The sequence below is a fragment of the Heterodontus francisci genome, chromosome 6, assembly GCF_036365525.1.
Source record: "Heterodontus francisci isolate sHetFra1 chromosome 6, sHetFra1.hap1, whole genome shotgun sequence".
NCBI classification, from domain to species: Eukaryota; Metazoa; Chordata; class Chondrichthyes; order Heterodontiformes; family Heterodontidae; genus Heterodontus; species Heterodontus francisci.
In genome coordinates, this window is record NC_090376.1 from 133,763,177 (window position 1) to 133,785,469 (window position 22,293).

The 22,293-nt window shown below is 41.2% G+C and overlaps 1 protein-coding gene across 1 annotated transcript in view; it reads right to left on the minus strand.

Moving 5' to 3' along the window:
- Nucleotides 1–538: 538 nt before the first annotated feature.
- The window catches only part of obi1 (ORC ubiquitin ligase 1), a 38,613-nt gene continuing 16,858 nt past the window's right edge, over nucleotides 539–22,293 (minus strand). The window contains exons 4-6 of the mRNA XM_068034356.1: nucleotides 19,366–19,617; nucleotides 11,065–11,153; nucleotides 539–3,669 (exon numbers count right to left, since the gene is read on the minus strand). Of these exons, the coding sequence (XP_067890457.1) occupies nucleotides 2,148–3,669; nucleotides 11,065–11,153; nucleotides 19,366–19,617 (1,863 nt within the window). The 3' untranslated portion in view covers nucleotides 539–2,147. The remainder of the gene's footprint in view (nucleotides 3,670–11,064; nucleotides 11,154–19,365; nucleotides 19,618–22,293) is intronic.

Below are 22,293 nucleotides of genomic sequence, written 5' to 3' on the forward strand. Positions count from 1 at the left end.
AAGAAGCGATAACTGTTAGCACAGTGGCATTCTATACCACTCAGGGCACTTTTTTCATTCATGGGATGTGAGCGGCGCTGGCAAGGCCATCCTAATTGCCCTTTCAGAGGCCATTTCAGAGGACAGTTAACCACATTGCTGTGGGTCTGGAGTCATATGTAAGCCAGACCAGGGAAGGATGGCAGATTTCCTTCTCTAAACGACATTCGTAAACCAGATGGGTTTTTACCATAATTAATGATAGGTTTATGGCACCATTACTGAGACGAGCTTTCAATTCCAGATTTTTATTAATTAATTGAACTTAAATTCCACCAGCTGCCTTGGTGGAATTTGAACCCATGTCCTCAGAGCATTAGCCTAGGCCTCTGGATTACTAGTTCCATGACATTACCACTGTGCCGCCATCTCCCGGTCAGATACAAGGATCCATGGAGAGGTTAGCAAAGGGACTTGTGGTGTGCTTACAGAAACTGTCTCTTTGCCACTAACACGAATGAAGTGTTGAGAGAAAACCTGAACTGAAACATAACAGTGATGACATTTTTGAAAAGAGCTTTATTGTATAAACTTATCACAGTCGAAAATTGAACTTTTCCCTCACTTTTCATCTACTGTTGCAGACATATACAGGAAATAACAAATGTTAAATCAATGAAAATACATTTCTCAAACACACAAAGACAAGTAACAAATAGACAACTTTTTTTTTTTAAATATTTCCACACAATGCTTTAAATGATCAACCAAAAAATAAACCCAGAACTGGAGAGCAACATTGGGGGAAATAGGATTTAGCAAAAGATCACATTTTGGACAGTTCATTTCTCTGCTGGAAGAGTCTACTTTATAAAAATAAATTAAAATAGTCTCCTTATATTCCAGAGTCCCTATTAAGTACAGAGAATTTTCTTATCATTCTCCCCTCTTCCTTTAATTCATGCAGCTACCATCAGCAGGTGGGTTAGATGCCCTTAACTGTCACCATTACCACTTTGTGCTTAGTTGACTGAAGGATGAAGCAACCTCAATCTCACTACTCAAAGTCCTTTGTTCTGTGAGATATCCTTTCCACTAAGCCCTTTGAAAGGTGGATGAAATGCTAACATTTGTTGATTCAAAGTTCATTCACTATTAAGCTCAAAACTGGATGAGAGGGAAGGAAGTCTGCAGCATTATTGTAACAGTGGGATACTCTCCATTTAGCAAAGTGTTCCAAACCATTACTGCTTTTGAAGGATTAATCTCTGAAGCATATTAGTAGATGGAATATGCAGATTAAGCACAGTCAAGGTCTTTACACACCTCAAATCAGAGCAAACTTAATTGGGTGCTACATTCAAAATTAGTTGATTGACCCACAAAGGAGAAGATAATTTCTTTTATAAAGTTTGCCAGATTTTAAAAACGTTATGTTTGGATGCCAACTCAAAACAATACCGTTGGCAGCATTCCAACTCTATCTCGTGATTTGACTAAAAAATGGATGAACACAAGAATTTTATGAATATGTTCAACTCTCCTCCAACTCTTTAGAATTTCTTCATTTGCATTACAGCTATAGCGAGCAAAACCGCAAGTGTACCACTTTTAAACATTGAGCGTCTGTCTACATTTTCTCAGCAAGTTTTCCATATACAAAGTCTAAGCTTTTGCTGCTGCATTTTTTCCATCCTCACTTGCCTGTACTAACCTTACAGTTCCATCATTAACTTTGGTAAGTAAGTTGTACTCCAGTTTCAAAAAAATGGCACTGGATTCCTTGCTTAGCGTAAATCTAAAAATGGAAAACAAGATAGATTTACTGCTAGACAGATATGGTATCAAAAACAAAGTCAAGTCTCAGCAGCCTTGTGATGCTTAACAGTTAAATTGTGTTTGACACATTAGACCAGGTATTTTGCTACTGCACTCCTCAAACCATCATTTTCTGCCCATTTAATCAGAGGAAAATCATGGGCTAATGAATGCAGAAGCAGAAAATCTGTACCCACTGGGTTTTCTTATGCTGAACATTTGGTTGTGCTGCGCTAAATAATACTTCATAAGATGGCACTTGTAACAAAGGCGACAAATGATGATCAGATGGTTTGAAAATTCCACTGAGAAAAAAAATTCTAACTGCAATAAGGGTTTCAATTTGGAAATCATTTTTTTGAAGATTTAGATGGACTGGCTAAATCTTCACCATATCTCTGTGGTTTTCTTTTACTAGTCTGGCATCTGTTAGTTGCTTTCAGCATTTTGTCATTTTCAGGCATTAAACAATTGTTCCATAAAGATGGTTTCTTATGATGCAGGCCAGATAAGTCAGAAGATACTGAAAGAAAAGGGGAACTAAAACTACTCTGGAAAGGCGTTTCCTCTTCTGAAGACAAGGATTCTTTTTTGATATTCAAAGCAACTGGAGGAACTATGGGCAATGAAACCGGACTTAGCCCATCATTATTTGCTATCTTATCTGTGGTATCCGAGGCAGGAGCACATAGCTGGTTTTGTCGCTTTTTTTGTTCTAGTCTTTTTTCAGCTTCATTCAAAAGTTCAGCGCACTGCACCAGATCCGACGTTAAAGACATGTCAAGGTCAGAGAGATCTTCAGATATTAGGGAGCATTGAGGATTCTTAAGGTTCTCTGTTTCATCTAACATGAAGTCCAGCTCAGATATCTTTTCCCGGTAGGCTGCATCCATTGACGTTTCACTGGATGTTCTTGAACGTACATTGCTGCTGCATTCAAGAAAACAAGAAACATCAGTAACTGGACCACCTATTAAACTTGGTATTTTGGCCTCTAATTCGGCCATGGGGTCTTCAGATTGAGAAGTCTGCAAGTTTTTCTTTAGGGTGCTTTTATGGCCACTTTCAGTAGGAAGAGGTTGACAAGTATCCCAAAATGTCAGGCCACTGGAGGTGAACTCTGCATTCGGCATACTATTGAAATCAACATTTTGCTTTGGTAATATTTGCTCTTCAGAACACACATTTCTCCAACCAGCATCATCAAAACAAAGCTTTCTTAAGTGGGTCAACTTCTTTCCTCCATTTCTCATTTTCATCAGGGGACTTACTTCATCATCTGTACTGTGAAGGTGGAGAGCACCAAGTGATGTGGATGGAGTACAAGGACTAGGAAGTTCAAATTGTATCTCACTCTCATCTTTGGGTGGGGAGTGTCGCTCTTCCTTCTCCTTAGTCTTCTGGAACACACACAAAGCATCATTCTCAACAGTTGCTGTTGTTAGAAGTCCATTATCAGCAGGGACCCTGCTTACTGGAACTGAATCAGACATTGTTCCACTTAAACTTTGCTGACAAGAGAAGCTAAAAGAGGTTGATACAGCATCATCTAACTGGTTGACTAATGGCTGCTCAATATTACTGAGGCTTCTCCTCATGGCTGCGATCCTGTTCTCCTTGGCGTCATCACGATGATTCCGGAGTTCTCTCCTTCCATTTTCTCCATCCAGTAGCGAAACAGATGGTAATTCTGGGTGGAGTTTCCCACTTTCGTTCTCTTTTTCCTCACTCTTTCTCTTCAGTTGTTCAATCTGGAACTCCATATCTTCTATGTACTTGTCACTTCGTTCCAATGCCCTTTTTAGACGTTTCATCTCACGTTCATACTGTTCCACCTTTGACTGAAGAGCAGCCACTGTGAATCTTCCAAATCTGAAATCATACAGAATTTATAGATGCGTGAATTGGTAACAAGTAGAAGAATGGCTTTGTGAGCAACCAGTTCTGAGCTGATGTCCCTGACCAGGACCTCCAGTGTAAAAAGCAAAACACATATCGGGTAGTATTGCTTATAGTCTATTTAAAAAAATCAGTAACATCATTACTGCTATCATTCCTTGATGCAACATCGAAACAAAGCATCATCACATATTAGTTTGATTACAAGATCTATGAAAATCAAAACTTTGGGTAACTATATGAGCTCAGGTCATTTAACTGAGAAGAAAGGTTTATATTTGATTTAAAAACAAAACTAAATTCAGAGATCAGGATAGCATAGTTAATTTAACAGTAAAATCTAGCAACATGTGTCTCTCTGCCAACCATAGAGCTCCTAAGTGATACGAGTTTGGAAAGTTCCAGAAACAATGCTCATCAGGAGCGTGGATTTTTTTCCTGCTTTAATATTGGCTACAAGAGATATTTTGTTGGTGAAACTTCAAGTAATAAGGCTATTCTGGAGCATGTTTCTCTAATTGCAGAACTGATAATTAAGAGCAACTTATAAGTTTAGCAATAAAAGTCTTACAGCATAATTCAAACTACTGGACTGATCACTTTTTCTGATGTTAAATCTGCATCTCAATTTTCCACTTAAATAATCACGTTAGTTGTAGTGTACTCTTTGCTTAGGATAATGGTCATTAATTGCACATTCCATCAACAAACAATTACTGCTTTAAAATGCGGTTTATAAATCAGGCTTAATACTCCACTCTGAAAGCAGAACTCAAAATTTTACTAAGAGCATTGTAAATGATTGGCATATTGCTTCACTGTAAATTGATAAAAGCCTACTTTCCTAAGCGAAGAGATGTGAATACCACCCACAAAATGAGCTCCTTATTCGATGCATTAGTGCATCTTTCCAATCAACTTGACTGATAATGAAGAGTTGCTGGGAGATTATTTTTAAAAACTAAAATGGTTATTAAATTTAAACAACTACTTTAGGATATATGTCAACACATCAGAATTCCCCGTTAAAAACAAACCCCTTGTTACCCCAAACATTTTGCAAAATGTTTTTCACCCTTCACACAGCACAGAAGTATAGCCTGGCTTGATAAATTCTGAGAAAACCTAAGCATACAGATAAAAATGTCTTGATGATTCTTCAGATAGCCAGCTCTGGTATCTTACTCCTGCATTTATATAAAGTGCCACTGAGTCAATTCATTTTGGCCAAAGCAAAATTGAAACTAGCAAACCATTTTGCATGAAACCCCAAAATTATATCCATGCCATTCTGCAGGGTTGGATGGGTGAGTCTCTGGAGGATGCACATGATTCAAGGATGAAGACCACCCTACAAAGTGGCAAATTATCTTTCATCTTCATTCCGCACTGTTCACAAACTGAAGCAGCTTAGCAAAGTAGTAAAGCTTTAGGGGCACAGTCTTGAGTAGGAGCCTTGCAGTAGCTCTCAGGAGTAATCATTCAAAGGCCCTGTTAAGTGCTGCAGCTAAATTGAGAGAGTAATTGCCAGTATGTATGCGAGGATTGCTTCATCTGGCAGCCTTACGATATTTGCTATAAATTGAAACCCACTGGAGAGATGCAAAGAAGCAATAGCAGAACAGGTGGAACAAGTGCAGGATGTTAGCAGGGCAGAAAACACTGACTTATCAATTTGGCTATGTACTCCTTCATCACCAATTTGCCTTGGGTCCTTGTAACACAAGAAACAAATGGTCAAGACTGTCTAAATTGTTTTGAAAGACTTGGGACTCTGCAGGCATTTACATATTGGAAACAGTGGCCTGGGTTTTCCCAGCCCATGGACATGGGGTTAGAGGCTAGAGAGGTAGCCAGGAAAATGGGCGCAGGGTCGTTGGGGGGGTGGGGGGGGGGGGGGTGTTGGTGGGCGAGTGCGGTGTAAGACGAGTTGGGACAACTCCCTGACGTATTCCCACTGCCAGGGAACATTTCCTAGGGGTGGGCGGGGAACCAGATCGGCTGCCCACACCACAGAGCAGTAAGTGTTTGCAGCTCAGTCATTTTCAGAGCCAAAACAACATGAAGAGTGCCTTTTTCAAGTAAGTTCAAACATTCAAAGAGGTTTGAATAGTGGATATATTAACTTGTGAAGAACACAAAATTCCAGTTGAAAACTAATTATGACTGGTCATAACTAACAGCTTGGATAATGAGATATTAATAAGTGCCCTCTTAATGATCGTAACATAAATTGGTCATAAAAGACTGAACTAGCTGCAACATGAAACCTAAATAGGTTTTAAACTAAAAGATGGGGATAATGCAGTATGTGTGATATTATATGAGGTATATATAACTAGCTCGGAATACCAGTGCACAAACACTTTCCCTTTTGTGTTATAAGCTCTCGGAATAAAGCACTCTGTAAGAATGAGACACAGACGGGACACCCTGGTCTAAGAATTTTTATCCTTCAACAGCCAGGTCAATCATTTAGTCTGCCTTAATGTTTGCATACTATATTTTTCCTTATGTGAACTGCAGTTTTGAGGAAGTAATTCTGAATGCAGCCATGTTAGTCTGCAGATCAATATACCATTTAGTACATCGGCCTAGACCTTTGTATACTGTAATGTATAGGAATATGGACACGAGAAGTTATGTAAAATGTACTTACAATACATACGAACTAGGAGCTGAAGTAGGCCATTCGGCCCCTCTAGCCTGCTCTGCCATTCAATAAGATCATGGCTGATCTGTTTGTGTCTCGAATTCCACACTCCCATCTACCCCCGGTAACCTTGGATTCCCTTCCCTAATAAGAATCTATCTACCCCCGCCTTAAAAATATTCAATGTCCCTGCCTCCACCACCTTCTGATGTAGAGAGTTCCAACATCACATAACCCTCTCAGAGAAAAAAAATTCTCCTCATCTCTGTCCTAAAAGGGTGACCCCTAATTTTAAAATAGTGCCTCCTCGTTCTGGACTCCCCCACAAGAGGAAACATCTTTTCCACATCCACCTTACCTACCTGAAGGCTGTTGAAAGGAAAACTACTCTTGGTCACAGACCTCTAGAAATACTGCACTGAGGATTGGGCAATGCTAGTACAAACACTGCATATTTGGAGCTTTACTCTTTGAATTTGCCCTTGGGTAATTCCTCATGACCTCCCTATTGCTCCTTGAGGGAATCTGGTCCTCAACCTCCAGTGAAGAGGTGTAGATTCTGGAGCAAACCCATTGCTTTCCACCGATTATGGGGTTGCATTCTGCTCCACCATGGGCAGGAGCATGGCTCTTGTTGCTGCCACATCATGGACAATTTTGCTTAATAGGTCAAGTTGGCCAAATACTCGACTTTAATTCCCTGGCATATTCTCCAGGAATGGATGCCAGATTCGTTGTATTTTCCTCAAACTTTCTTAAATGGAGTCTGGTGGTCCCAAAAGTTTAACCCCAGTACACATTGAGAATAAAGTGGTCGTATCTGTGCAAGTGCAGAAACATTACTAGTTGTTCAGAGTACAGAGCTTGGGTTATAGTCTAGAAAACTTCCCAGCGTCCCTTAAAGGGGTATTTGCAGTTTATTTGGATGATCCTTGAAGGAGTATATACCAAAAGATGATCATTGTCAAACAGCATCAAAGTTTATCCTACAGTACAGTCCTGGACAGTGCAAAGAACTCTTAGCTGAGAGTTCCCTTTCTGAGGGGAGTCCCATGTTGCTGAACCAATAGTTACTTCCTAGAATGGGGTAGGTGTAATCTGCCAGAATTCAAATAGCATTCATTACGAATAACTTCCTGATGCAAAATAAGGCTTCTGCATTGTGCAGAGTGAATGGATACTGGCCGGTGCAATTACAACATCCGCTTTGTCAGACACTGATGAGCATCATGTCAACTGAAGTTGTCAAAGCTTCGGCATGTGATGCTAGTGATTTCTCAGCACAGATCTCTGTTCGCTAACACTCCCCTTAGCAGCGGAGTCTTACTGTACTTACCACTGTCCTGAACAATGCTGGCAACACGGTTAGCTGTTCCTTTCAGCTAGGAACAGGAGTAGGCCATTCAGCCCCTCGAGCCTTTTCCACCATTCAATTAGATCACGGTTAATCCGTAACTCAACCCCATTTGCCCATCTTAGCTCCATATCCCTTGATACCCTTACCATCAAAAATCTATCAATCTTCGGTCTTGGAAGTCCCAACTGTCCCAGCATCCACAGCTTTTTTATTTATTTATTTAGAGATACAGCACTAAAACAGGCCCTTCAGCCCACCGAATCTGTGCCGACCAACAACCACCCATTTATACTAACCCTGCAGTAATCCCATATTCCTTACCACCTACCTACACTGGGGGCAATTTACAATGGCCAATTTACCTATCACCTGCAAGTCTTTGGCTGTGGGAGGAAACCGGAGCACCTGGCGAAAACCCACGCGGTCACAGGGAGAACTTGCAAACTCCACACAGGCAGTACCCAGAATTGAACCCAGGTCCCTGGAGCTGTGAGGCTGCGATGCTAACCACTGCGCCACTGTGGTAGGGGAATTGAGGGGATGTGGTAGGAATATGGGATTAATGTAGGATTAGTATAAATGGGTGGTTGATGGTCGGCACAGACTCGGTGGGCCGAAGGGCCTGTTTCAGTGCTGTATCTCTAAATAAATAAACAAACTATGAAAACACAATTTGTTTTGATGCAGACATTGTATTGCATGGAACAATCCAAAGAAGATATTTATGGCCACAGCTCAGTTGGGGCACACACTGATCACCAGGTAACATTCCACGCCATCACATGCTAATTCTTATTGTTTTTAGTTGTTTCACTTATTTTCTACAGAGCCATCAATGGTGTCACCATTTGGGTTAAAAGCATAGCTTTTCTTGTAAGCTTGTCCTGAAGAAGACAGCCTAGTACAATATTCATTAGCCAGTGATAACCACTGCAGACAACTTAGGCCTCCTGGGAAACACAAAGACACAAAAGCCTCAGAGCGGGTCAGATAAATGAACAGAAAAGCTGAATCATCCAAGCCATACCTTAAGGAGGATTTAGACTTTATTCCAAATTTTTGACAAGAGATATCATGTAAGAGCAAAGAACCGTTAGCCGGGAGAAAAGCAACTGGTACCTTGGGCAGGTCCTTTATACAGGGGTAAGAGAGGACATGCAGCACTGCCAATTCTTTAAAGACATGACTATTTTTATGTGTGTAGTCAGTGTATGGCTTTTCAAAAATTTAGACTATAATCCTATAATGTGGAGAATGCAGAAGGTATGACAATCGCCATCAGGTAGTATGTCAATGCCTTAGAATTGCTTCCTATGCCTTGATTTTGGTTCAATAAATGCACTGGGCTGACGTGCCACTCAACAGCTACGAAGAACATGGCAGAGCTCCCAGATATCAGGGGAATTTCTGCGCGCACATAAAGACAGCAGTTTAAAATTTGTTTTGCATGGACTGCTGATCAGAATAGTTCTCTCAGCAGATGTGAGCACTCCAACTAAGGAGCTAATGGGCTAATGTCCAGCCCAGTAGGGATGAGCTTAGCAAATATAAAATGCTATGGATAATAACTAGCTGCAAAATAAGAGGCAATCACAATGATCTTATACATTTTAGAGCTGTGTTTATGTTTTGACAGTAAAATAAAAATAGTTAAAGCCACACAAGGGGGATCAGATAGCACATTATCATTTTATCCCCATCAGCAGTGCCCTTTTACAAGTCTGCCCAGGCTCAGGTAAGGGTCCGAGGGTCAGAGTTACAAGCCATGGCCAATGACAGAACCAGCGAATTTTCAGTGGTGATGGCGGAAGAGCTAGAACCTCAGGGTAAATGGCTGCTTACAGACAGAGGATCTTTCAGGAAGAGGACTTGTGTTTCCCTTAAAGCACACATAAGGAAGGCAAAGCGAAACCACCTCATGTACTTTTTCCCTCAACATATTACTAATTTTGCACTGAAGTTAAAAAATGGGAAGCTCTTACAAGCAACTGAAGAGGAAAGCGCAGGACTGTGAGGCATGGAGAAAAGAGCAGAGAAACTGCCCTTGGGCACATCACCAATGCTACTCCAGGTGAAGCTCCACACGTGGGTACAAACATATAGAATGACCCTACAAATTCCATACAATTTTTTTGTGGCATCCGTCAACTAATTGTTTCCAGTGAAGCCAAAAATTTAGTCAGCTGCAGTTTCAACTGAATAAATTGAGCGACATTGGTCAGGATAGCTGAAGTACGTATGACACCTGAACTTTATGTAACTGCAGTTTCAAGGTATTTAATAGGCACTTTTTTACTGCAATCTCAGTTATGAGTTTTGGTGGTCAGGACAAAGAAGAGGGTCCCCCAATAAATATGCAGCACAAAGATTTTGGGATTATTGGTAGCATCATATTGAGAATTTAAACATTTTAAAGATTACATATTTAATTAAACTTGCTAAGCCTACATCCACACAAAATACCTCCATCCATGTTCTGCTTACTTCCATTTCACCTTAAATTACACGTTTGCTATGCTCAAATCAGGCTTAGCAAGTTGGTTTATTGGTCCCAAATTTGCTTAAGAGTTTTAGCAAACGGAACCGCTATCAGGGTGAGTAGGGTAGAGACTGGTTGGAAACCCTTTTGGCCAAGTGTCTACTCTCTTTCAGCTGCAACAGTGCTTACTACAGCAGAGGAGTTGGGTGGTTCTTGCACCAATCCCTTCAATGGTGACATCAGGGGAAGGGATGTGACTGGTGGGATGATGCCATCTGGAATTCCCACTAACTCTACTACCCGTAATGACTGTAAAGCAGCATAAAGCAGCCATGTAGTTCTTGCCAGATTACAGAAGTGGGGACCAACAAATCTGGAATGGTAGCTATCATTTTACAACAGCCTACTGTAAGGAAAGCAGCTTTCTTGAAAGAGAGTCAGTTCTTTCACATGAAGATTCTTTGGCAGAACCCAAGTCCACAGTGGCTGGCCTACACAATTTCCTTGCACCCCACCTGGTGGATATCTCCCTTGCACTGATAATGTGTAGGCTTCTTGCAAAAATCCAATACTGTGGGAATTCTAATGAACTTAGGAGTGCCTGGGGCCAGTGAGCATTAAGTCCTGGTTATGATGGCCATGCAAGCCTCAAGAGAATTCAAAGCCATTAGTTTGCAAATATTAAGTTAACTATTTAAATTTCCTAATTTCCAACTTTCCTGTTTGAAGCCTTAACCGATCAAAAACAACACATATAAAATGTGTTAAGATGATTAATGGTCACAGTCACCTTGCTAACAATTTCCATGGGATTAGAGAAAGTAGATACAGGTCACATTGTTACTTGTCTTGCTCTTTTAACACAGTAATTGTACATACTTTTGTGGAGATCTGCTAACAACCTCAGCCTTCAGATGCAAATTCTCTCTCACAAGATCACCATTTTGAACACGAAGCTTTTGGTGTGCCTGAGGAAGAAAAAAAATGTTTGAAGGCTTCAACGGTTATTATTAACGCTCAAGGGGTCTATCAAAGCAGAGCTTTTGTACTAAACATTTCAATATCAAAATAAAATTACCATGTTCGATGCCAGTGACATGCACGCACACCTTTCCAAATGTTTTTAAGACTCAATACAAGAGGCTCTGTGCCAGTAACAAAGGGACAGGATGTACTTTTAAGGCAGACTCAAAAATCACCATTTTAATTTGAACTAATTAGATTTTACAAATGAATATTTTACAGCAAGATGCAGAATATATTTTTAATACTCTATTGGTGGCTGAGAGCCAGTAGCTAGACATTAAGGGAATACTCTAATGCTGAAATCATGTTTCTTGCACAACTAACTGATTTGAGAATAGTACGCAATGACAATGCACATGCATCAACAGAATTGCTCCTCGGCAGCTATTAGGAAAGGAGGAGAAGCATTAATTTAGGTTTCATGTCACATTAGACTGAAGTTTATGCCAAAAGACAATCCCTGAAGTGTAAATACAAGTTGCACAACAGACAACCACCTTCCTTCATAAAAAGAGATGATATGTAAAGGACTTCTCAAAAGAAAATACATGTTCTAGGTCTTATTCTGAGGGTGTTTCAACTCTGGCTTAAATCTCTGCATTCCTTTATGGGCTAATAAAGATCAGCTACAAAACACCACTATTATGTGGTCCCCTTAGGATCATCAGCATTTTTCAATATCTTGGGTGGAATCTCACCATATCCACCTCTCGTTAGAAAGGAACAATGATTAACACAGTTAATGCATTTATTGATTTCTTGAATATTTTTAAACTTCTTTACTGGAATGACGTGAATTAGGTGGAAGCCTGTCAGAGTGAGCGAGATTGACTAAAGTCAGCACAACAATTGTGACTGGTTCAGCTCCCAGGTAATTTCAACTGTTTACATTTTAATGAGGATACCCTTCAACATTTGGTGCAGTTACTTCTTTCAGGCAGTGCCCTAAATAATGACCTCAACCAAGTAAAAACAGGTTTAAAATGTACACACACAAATCAAGAAGGAAAATGGCAGCTGTGTAAACTGATCGAATCTAAGATTCAACAACAGATTGCTTCAAATGCACAAAATCAAGCAGTCACCATTTGAGAAAGAGGTTAATGCTTCTTGTGGTCCAGGAACACACTCCAGTTTTTCAATAAAAGTTGGTGCAGAATTCAGTTTTCATCAACAGAACCGGATGAAAGGACAGCACAATTTACTCACTTTCTGAGAAAGCTCTAATGCTTACTTTAGAATAGAATCCTATAGGATTGTGTACTAGAAGTTTGCATGTTGTGAAACGCAATTAATCCTGGCTTTCCTGGGACCCGAACCTTGGTACCAAGGATTTTCCACATCTTAAAACCATGATGCTATAAAAGGAGAGGCTAAGAGAGGTCAAGACTATTCACATTAGAACAACAGATGACGGAGGGGAGATTTTAACTTCATGAAAAGAATCGATACAGAGTGGATGTGGAAAATCTCTGCAAGCGAAAAGACAATCAGGGGAAAAAAAATAAGCTATGGTAATTCTGATCTAAATACAACTTAAGTAACCACTTCACTCCTGGGAGTTACGAAGTTGTGAGACACAGTGCCACCTGGCGCATTCACTCAACCGAAGTGTTCAAAAGGCAAATTAATTTCCAGTTTTCATTAAGTTCTATAGGGATAAAAGCTAGGTACAGCCAGGAAAAGAAAAAGATGAGAATGGGTCTGTGCAGATACTAAACAAGGAACTAACTAATCCAGTGAATTAAAGCTCTTTCAGTGGGGGAACAATGGGCCAATTGACCACCTTCTCTGCTGTATGATTATATAATTGCTTGAATTTTGCAATAGTAATGAGAGTGAAACGTCAGTGTTTTTCCTCATTACTCCTCTGAAATTGACAGAACCTTCCGGAATCTGCACAAGTGCACTTAAACATGGAAATCCAGAAGCTGGTGTCAGTGATTTCTACAGAGGGTGCGCTGTTGCGTCCACTCCCCCAACACTTCAATCAATGGGAAATCATTAAACTGGCGAGAACGCCTACCCTTAGTCTCGCTAAAAACCTTGAAAAAGTTACTTCTTGTTGAAAGAGGTGTAACTGGGTTTTTAATGGTGCCAAAGACTTGCAGGTTGTTAGGTAAATTGGCCATTAGCAATTACCCCTAGTGTAGGTAGGTGGGAAGGAAATATAGGGACAGGTGGGGATGTGGTAGGAATATGGGATTAGCGACGCATTAGTATAAATGGGTGGTTGATGGTCGGCACAGACTCGGTGGGCCGAAGGGCCTGTTTCAGTGCTGTATCTCTAAACTAAACTAAACTACTAAGTTCAGAATTACTGATTAATAGCCTCACTAATCGTGAAAGAGTAATTTCATATTTGTTGAATATCATCTTTCTCCATTACAAGAAATTCCACTTTTTTTATTTTAAGGTTGATATTTTATCTTCTATTTTAATCCCAACTGTACATCCTAATCTTTATTTTGCCACCTGTAAAAAGATAAAAATTTAAAGAAGTGAAGGGATTCAGTACTTTAATCTTCCTGGTTTTCTGTCTGAGAGCTTACTTCAATGTGAGTGGCCTCTTCACAGAATCGTTACAGTGCAGGAGGCCATTCGGCCCATAGTGTCCGCATTGGCTCTCTGAAAGAGAAATTCCCTCAGTTCCATTCCCCTGCCTTCTCATTATAACCCTGCACTTTCTTCCTTTTCATATAATTGTCTAATTTCCTTTTGAATGCTTCAATTGAACCTGCCTCCACCACACTCTCAGGCAGCGCATTCCAGACCTTTAAAAAAATGTTCACGTCACTTCTGCTTCTCTTACCAAATACTTTAAATCAGTGTCCCCCCGTTCTCGATTCTTTCATGAGTGGGAACAGTTTCTCTCTATCTACTCTGTCCAGACCCTTCATGATTTTGAATACCTCTATCAAATCACCTCTCAGCCTTCTCTTCTCCAAGGAAAACAGTCCTAACTTCTCCAATCTATCTTCATAACTGAAATTCCTCATCTCTAGAACCATTTTCATGAATCTTTTCTGTACTCTCTCCAATGCCCTCATGTTTTTCCTAAAGTGCAGCACCCAGAACTGGATGCAATACACCAGCTGAGGCTGAACTAGTGTCTTATACAAGTTCAACATAACTTCCTTGTTTTTGTACTCTATGCCCCTATTAATAAAGCCCAGGATAATGTATGCTTTATTAACCACTCTCTCAACCTGTCCTGCCACCTTCAATGACTTATGCACATATACGCTCAGGTCCCTCTGCTCCTGCACCCCTTTTAGAATTGTACCCTTTATTCTATATTGTCTCTCCATGTTCTTCCTACCAAAATGAACTACTTCACATTTCTCTGCATTGAACTTCATCTGTCACTTGTCTATGTCTTTTTGAAGTTCTACACTAACCTCCTCAGAGTTGAGGATGCTTCCAAGTTTCGTATCAACTGCAAACTTTGAAATTGTGCCCTGTACACCAAGGTCTAGGTCATTAATAAGGATCCCAACACTGATCCCTGGGGAACTCCACGACAAACCTTCCTCCAGCCCGAAAAACATCCATTAACCTCTACTCTTTGTTTCATGTCACTCAGCCAATTTCGTATCCATATTGCTACCGTCCCTTTTATTCCATGAGCTACAAGTTTGTTCACAAGTCTGTTGTGTGGCACTGTATCAAATGCCTTTTGGAAGTCCATGTACACCACATCAACAGCATTGCCCTCATCAACCCTCTCTGTTACCTCCTCAAAAAATTCCAGCAAGTTAGTTAAACATGATTTTCTCTGAAGAAATCTCCTGCCCTGCTTGATGACCTCACTGTTACTGGAGGTGAAGAGGTCCTCTTGAATTGGCTACAGATTCACACCAACGTAGGGAAAGGGGAAATCCGCACCATAGCGATCACTCGCTCTGTGTGGGCAGCTTTCTTTAAGGTTAGTAGTGAGTGCTGTTACTTTGCCACTGACTGCAAAATCCAGCCCAATTTATTAAATAGCCTACATTAGTTACCTCAGCAAAGGCTTTTCAATGTTTTGGATTATTTTTTCCAGAGTCCATTATTCTAATCTTGTTGCACAAATATAAACAGGCCAAAAAAATGTTACTTCATCTATATACTTATAATAGTTGTATTCAAAATTGCTTCTTACTCAATAAAAGTATGTTAGCTAAAGCAAAGATCATACAGCATAATCATGATGTTCAGGCAGAAAAGATGCTGCGACTCCTGTACCTCTATGCTTAGCTGGTAGTAAAGGTTTTGCAGGCAGTGTGTTCTGCTGAATATTAGGATCATAGTTAAATACCATAGGGACTGGGTGGTATGGAGAATGGGCACTGGCCTTTCATCTTGAGCGACATGGATTCAAATGCAAGTTGGAATTACGGGATTATTAATCTCCTTCTGCTGCCAGTGGATGAAAATGAGTTTGGCATGTCTTGTTACATGGACACACAGCACAAACAACACCCTAATTTGGCACCAATTGAGAATTTTATTCCAAGAGACCACAGGACGGCTGGTATGAGAAACAGAAAAATGTCATTTGTGCATTAGAGTCACTCATCTGTGGTGTGGCTGAGACGTATTGTCATGGCAGGGTAGGGCGAAGCTTCACTCTGCGTCCAAGTCCCTGTATTTAATCCAGCAGTGCTTGAGGCTAACAGTGGGTTCTCAAAACAAAAATCCTTTCATTCCTCAGGAATGAGGCACATTAATTTTTGTCATGAACATTGATTTTAAACTGTTATTGGATGAAGAAAGGACTTGTTAAACAGATCAGCCATGGCTGGAAAAGACATTTGCATATTAACAGACGGTGATTGAAGGACAAATGGCCATTCCCTCACACATTTAACCCACAATGGACCTTGATCACCAGGTATTGTGTGTAAGATGATGCATTCCAGAGACTGCTGTAATCCAAGAAGTGGTCAGACCAGTTAGTCACATGACTAACCTGCTTGGCAACCTGGGTTTTTCTGAATTGTACAAACAGTTTGAACTCAGAGAGATCTCTCCTGTCTGTCTGCTCCCATCTCTTTCTCACAAGTCTGTGAATCCACTGAAGACACATGAACCCCAAGAGAGAAAAGTCTCCTACAGTGAACAAGGTTTAAGAAGAATACTGGGCCCCAACACAAAGCAAGATCTACCTACAATCAAGGGCTCTACAGTGAGCTCGAAGAATCGTAACAAAAACTCGAAAGATATTGCCTCAAACTTTTCCACTTTATTTTACTTCTGCTCTTTTCTGTCTCTATTTGCATGTGTGTATTGCATATGCATGTTAGTGTGGACGCGCCGTGTATCCGTAGACGTTAACCAAATTAGTTTATAAGTTTAATAAACTTCAACTTTTCTTCTTTAAACCTAAGAAAGCCTGTTTGTTCTGGTTTCTTTGTCTTATAATTGGAAAGCGGTTATCAAGGATTCACCAAGGGGGAACTAAAAACAGTGTGTTTAAAATTTAACCGTTACAGGAAGACCAGGTTCATAACATGGTCCATGTTGGAACAAACGACATAGGTAGGGGTCCTGCTGAGGGAGTATCAGGAGTTAGGGACAGAATTAAAAAGCAGGACCTCAAGGGTGGTAATTTCTGAATTATTGGCTGAGCCATGTGCAAAGTGACACAGAAACAGATAGATCATGCGAGTTAAAATGTAGCTTAAGGGATGGTGTGAGAAAGAAGGGTTCCTTTTCACTGGTCACTGGTACCAGTACACTGTCTATGGAACTATAGGGCAGTTAGCTTAACATTGGTTATAGGTAAAATAATAGAATCCTTGCTGTAGCAGAAAATAGAAAAACATCTAAGAACCAAAAATGAAATGAATAGTCAACATGGATTTCAAAAGGGAAAGTCTTACTTAACCAATCTCATTGATTTCTTTGTTACCTCTTCAAAGAGAGTAGACAACGGTAATGCAGAAGATGTCATGTGTTTAGATTTCTAAAAGGACTACAATAAAATATCAAATAATAGACTAATTAATAAGGGCAGAGTGGCCGTGGTTAGGGGACAATTAACAGAATGGATAGCTACCTTGCTGAAAGACAGAAAGCAGGGTAGGGCTTAAGAGTAGCTGTTCAGGGTGGCAGAAGGTGAGAAGTGGGGCCCCCACAAGGATCAGTGTTGGGACCACTGTTATTCACAATTTATGTGAAAGGTTCAGACTGTGGACTCAAAAACACAATTTCTAAATTTGCAATGACACCAAATTGGGAAAGACAGTCAATACTGAGGAAGCCTGCAACAAATTATAAGACAACATGAATGAACATTCAGAATGGGCATATAATTGGCAAATAAACCTCACACTTATGTTTTGAAATTCAAGAAAAATAAGGAGGTCACATATTACTTAGAAAATAGGAACCTAAATGGGGTAGTAAAATAAAAAGAAGATCTGAGAGTACAAATCACTAAAAGTTGTGACATAGGTTAATAAGACCATAAAAAAGCAAACCAAGCACAAAGGTTTATTTCTAGCAGGATAGAATTGCAAAGCAGAGAAGTTATGCTAAACTTATATTGAACCTTGGTTAGACAACACTTGGACACTGTGTGCAGCTCTAGCTGCCAAATTATAAAAGGGATTACAGAAGCACTGGAGAGGGTACAAAAAAGATTTACAGGATGATAACAGACTGCAAGGTTATGTGTGTCTGGAAAGGGTGAACAGAGAAGGCTGAGGGAGACCGAACAAGAGATTTTTAAAATTATGAAATGTTTTGATAAAGGGGACACAGAGGGCTGAATTTTACCAGCCCCTCGACGTCAAGAGTCGTGGCGGGGTGGGGGGGGGCCCGTAAAATACTTGCGGGAGCGGCCCACCACGGCCTCCGACAGCGAGAAGGCCCCGCCGCATTTTACCAGTGGCGGCAGCAAGGCTTCAGTGCGGGGCCTTCATTTAAATATTAAAACAACATGCAAATCAACTTACCCTGTCCCGACGGCCATCCCATGCCGATATTACGGTCGCCAAATGGAAGACCTGCGCTTTTGGAACTCCGTACAGCTTTCTAAGGTGTGACGCTGGTGGGGGGGGGAGGGGAGGAGTAAAAATTTCAGGGCGGGAGGAGGAAAGAAATATTGAAATTGGTTGTGGGGATGATGGGAAGGGGTTGAGGGTCAAAGGTTCTGAAGCTGGGGGGAAGTTCTGGTGAAGCGCCATCTTTAATTATTGAAATAAGATTGATGGGCTTGAAGCCCTTTAAAAATGGCACCAGTGTCTGCGCGGTGTTGCTGGACGCCATTGCCGGGGACGGAATGGCCGGCCCCTCCATGCCATTGGGGGCGGGAGCTCCGCCCCCTCCATTCAAATGAACCTCCGCGTGAAATATCGCGGAGGGTCGGCGACAGCGCATCTGCGCCTGAAATCCATTGACTTCAAAGCGTGTTGCCGCAATGTGTGGCGCGCCAATAAAATTCAGCTGAGAGAGACTGTTTCCACTTGTGGAGAAGAGCAAAACCAGAGGCTAACAATATTAGACAGACAGTCACCAAGAAATCAAATAAGGAATTCAAAAGAAATGTCTTCACCCAGAGTGGTGAGCATGTGGAATTCTCTCCCAAGGGAGTAATTAAGGCGAATAATATAGATGCATTTAAGGAGCAGCTAGATAAGCAGCGAGTGAGATGGGAATAGAGGGTAATATTAATAGAGTTAGAAGGATAGAAAGAGGCTTGAATGGAACACAAATGCCAACATGGAATGGTTAAGCCAAATGGCCTGTTTTCTTTCTATGTAATCATCACACTGCTGTTTGTGGGACTTTGTTGTGCGTAAATTGGCTGCCACCCTCCATTACAACAAGTAACTACACTTCACATGTACTTCATTAGTTATAAAGCACTTTGGGACGTGTTGAGGTTGTGAAAGGCACTAGAGAAATGCACTTTCTTTCTTTCCTTCAAAGCAACTTCGAATGGATGCTTGTGGGGGTAGAAAGTCAGCTCGGGTGGTATTGTATCCAATGCACAGTGCCCGTTATTTGGTTCCACTGCAGTCAATGGAATTAAATACAAGGCCCTGCATATAGCGGCTGGCTGATCCAATACCGCCTGTTTTGTGCCACCGTCCGAGAGGGATTTCTACCCCTCTATTTCTCCCGCCCCTATTTTATCACCAAGAACATTTAGTAAATACCTACTTCTTTAAGTTTAGCCAAATCAGCTTTTGTTTTCTCGTAGATCTCTGTAGCTGCTGTTAATTTGGCTTTCCATTCCTGCTGACTGATTAAGTCAGGGACGCTGTCCTGTCCAGTTGGGCTTTGCTTCGGATTATCAACTTTGCTGGAAGATGACTTTGTCGTTGGATCCAAGACGGTTTTCAGCTGTGATTCCAGGCTCAGGTTTTTGCCACGAAGCTCTTCAATTTCCTTCTGCAAGGATTCAATTTCCTCCTAAATATGAAAACATATTTCAGCACACAGAAATAATCATCAGGTAATTCTTCAGAACAGGCTGGCCACTTCCAGATATCCCGAAGCATCAAAATTTCTGAATGTTATTTGGATACCAAATAGGGTTCATTTGTCAGAGAAAACAAAGAACAAGTTTGCCGCAGCCAGGGGTAACTGAACTGCACCAGAATTAAAGTTTAGTAAACAAGCGAACAAAATGAACACAACGTAAGTGGTTAGGGACTAGGGGTGGCTTTGCTGCATCATGATCAGCAACCCCAAAATTAATTATACATATCAAGCAACACAATGGGCTGGATTTTATAAAAATGGCGGCTCATTTAAATAGCAGGGCGGGCTGCCCTGATCACGTGGAGGGGGCGGGTTGCCCGTCCCCAGAAATGACATAAGCTGCCTGTGCGCAGGCGCGATCACCATTTTTAAAGGGCAGTCAGCCCTACTGGCTTATTTTAATATTTAAAGAAATATTCAATAAAATCAAATAAATACATTTCTTTTGCCCCTCTCCCACCCCCCCGACAATGAAATTAATTATTTGCCCTTCCCCCCCCCCAAAAAATACTTACCTTTACCATCTGACCTTCACCCCCACCCTCAAAGTGTACAAGGTTTAAAGTACAACCCTTCCTACCAACCCCTACACCCATGAGTTTATTTGACCCAATCCCCCACCCTCTACACCAATAAACTTGCTTCCTTCCCCGCTCCCCACCATTCTTGCTCCTCTTTTCCCCGGATGGAGATCCGAAGGCGCGGGAGTGCCGGCCGGTGGGCCGAAGATCGCAGCGGGCCATCAAGATTAAGGGTAAGTACATGCAAATGTAATAATTTTATTCATTTGCATACGCTGATTGTAGTCCCACTGTCGAGCTGCGGGAGGAGGGGAGGGGGGCGGGGAACTGCCACAGTGCCCCGCAGCCACCGGGAGGATCAGGCCGAGCCCTCCCGGTGTCGGGGTCCGTGGCAGGCCTCATCCAGGATCATCTTCAGGCACCCATCCCCAACCCCACCACGGATCCCGACATCGAGGGCTCCTTAAAATCCAGCCCAATGAATTTTTCTTTAGAATTCAGACTATATTTTGGTATTAGCTATGGCTCAGTGGTAGCACTCTCACTTTGGAGTCAGGAGGTTGTGGGTTCATGTGCTGCTCCAGGGAATTGAGCGCATAATCTGGCTAACAGTACCAGTGCAGTACTGAAGGTGTTCTGTACTGAGAGAGGTTCCAATCTTTCAAATGGTACAGTAAACCAAGGCTCCACCTACCCTCTCTGCTGGACACAAAGGATCCCTTGACACTATTCAAAGAGGAGCTGGGTCGTTCCTCCCAGTGTTCAGGCAAGATTATCTGGTCATTAATCTCATTGCTGTTTGTGGGACCTTGCTGTGTTTAAATTGGTGGCTATGTTTCCTTCTTTACAATAGTGACTGCACTACAAAGGTACTCCATTGGCTGTAAGCACTTTGGGACAACCTGAGATTGTGTAAAGTGTTATATAAATGCAACTTCTTTTGTTTATTTTCATTCTGTTAGACTCATCAGGTTACTCAACTATCATAAGTTTCAATAATATATTTTCCTGCGTGACTACGAATGCAAAATAAAGTATTATGACCAAGAGTGCAAATAAAATTCTGCCAAACTGGATTGGAACTTTAATGCTTACGGAACTATTTGAATAGACAACAGATGATGGAACTGAGCTCTTCCCACTAAATACATTTCTAATATAGTAGCTAAATAGACATGAAAAATGCCAAAGGTAGCAGATGATTATAAATTATAGCTCCCGTATTGTTTACACTGTCATGCAGGCCCCCAATGAGACATCAATTTTGCCACATGAACATTGATTTTTAAACTGTTACTGGAGTAAAGAAAGAACTTGTTTTGAAAAAAAACACCAGACCCTTGACTGTAAAGACATTTGCATAGTAACAGACAGTACTTGGAAAGGACAAAGGGGCTATTCCCTGCTCCAATTTAATCCACAATGGACTTTTGATTACCAGACGTTGAAGGTGGACAGCTAGCATTCCAGGTTAACTGCTAAAATGGCAAAATACACAAACAGGCGCGGCCAGACCTATTTAGTCACATGACTAACTGGTTGTTGGAGTTTTTTGAATTTGAACTTGCCACAGAGAACTTGAACTCAGAAAGCTCTTTGCTCCTGGACTGAACATCTTTCTCCTGCCTGCTCCCATCTCCTTCTCACAGAACTCAAGACCCATGAACCCCAAGAGAGAAAAGTCTCCTACAGTGAACAAGGTTTAAGAAGAATACTGGGCCCCAACGAAAAGCAAAAATTACCTACAAGCAAGAACGTCCTACAAAAGGACTACAGTGAGCTCGAAGCACAGTAACAAGAAACTCTTCTGATATTGCCTCAAACTTCTCCACTTTATTTGTCTTCTGCTCTTTGCTGTCTCCATTTGCATGTGCGTATCGCGTATGCATGCTAGTGTGGGGCGCAGTGTGTATCCGTAGGCGTTAACCAAATTAGAGTTTAAGTTTAAGATTTTAATAAATTTCACTTTTCTTCTTTAAACCTAAGAAAGCCTGTTTATGCAAATTTCTTTACCTTATAATTGGAAAATGGTGACCAAGGATTCACCAAGGGGGAGCTCAAAACACGGTATGTTTAAAAATTA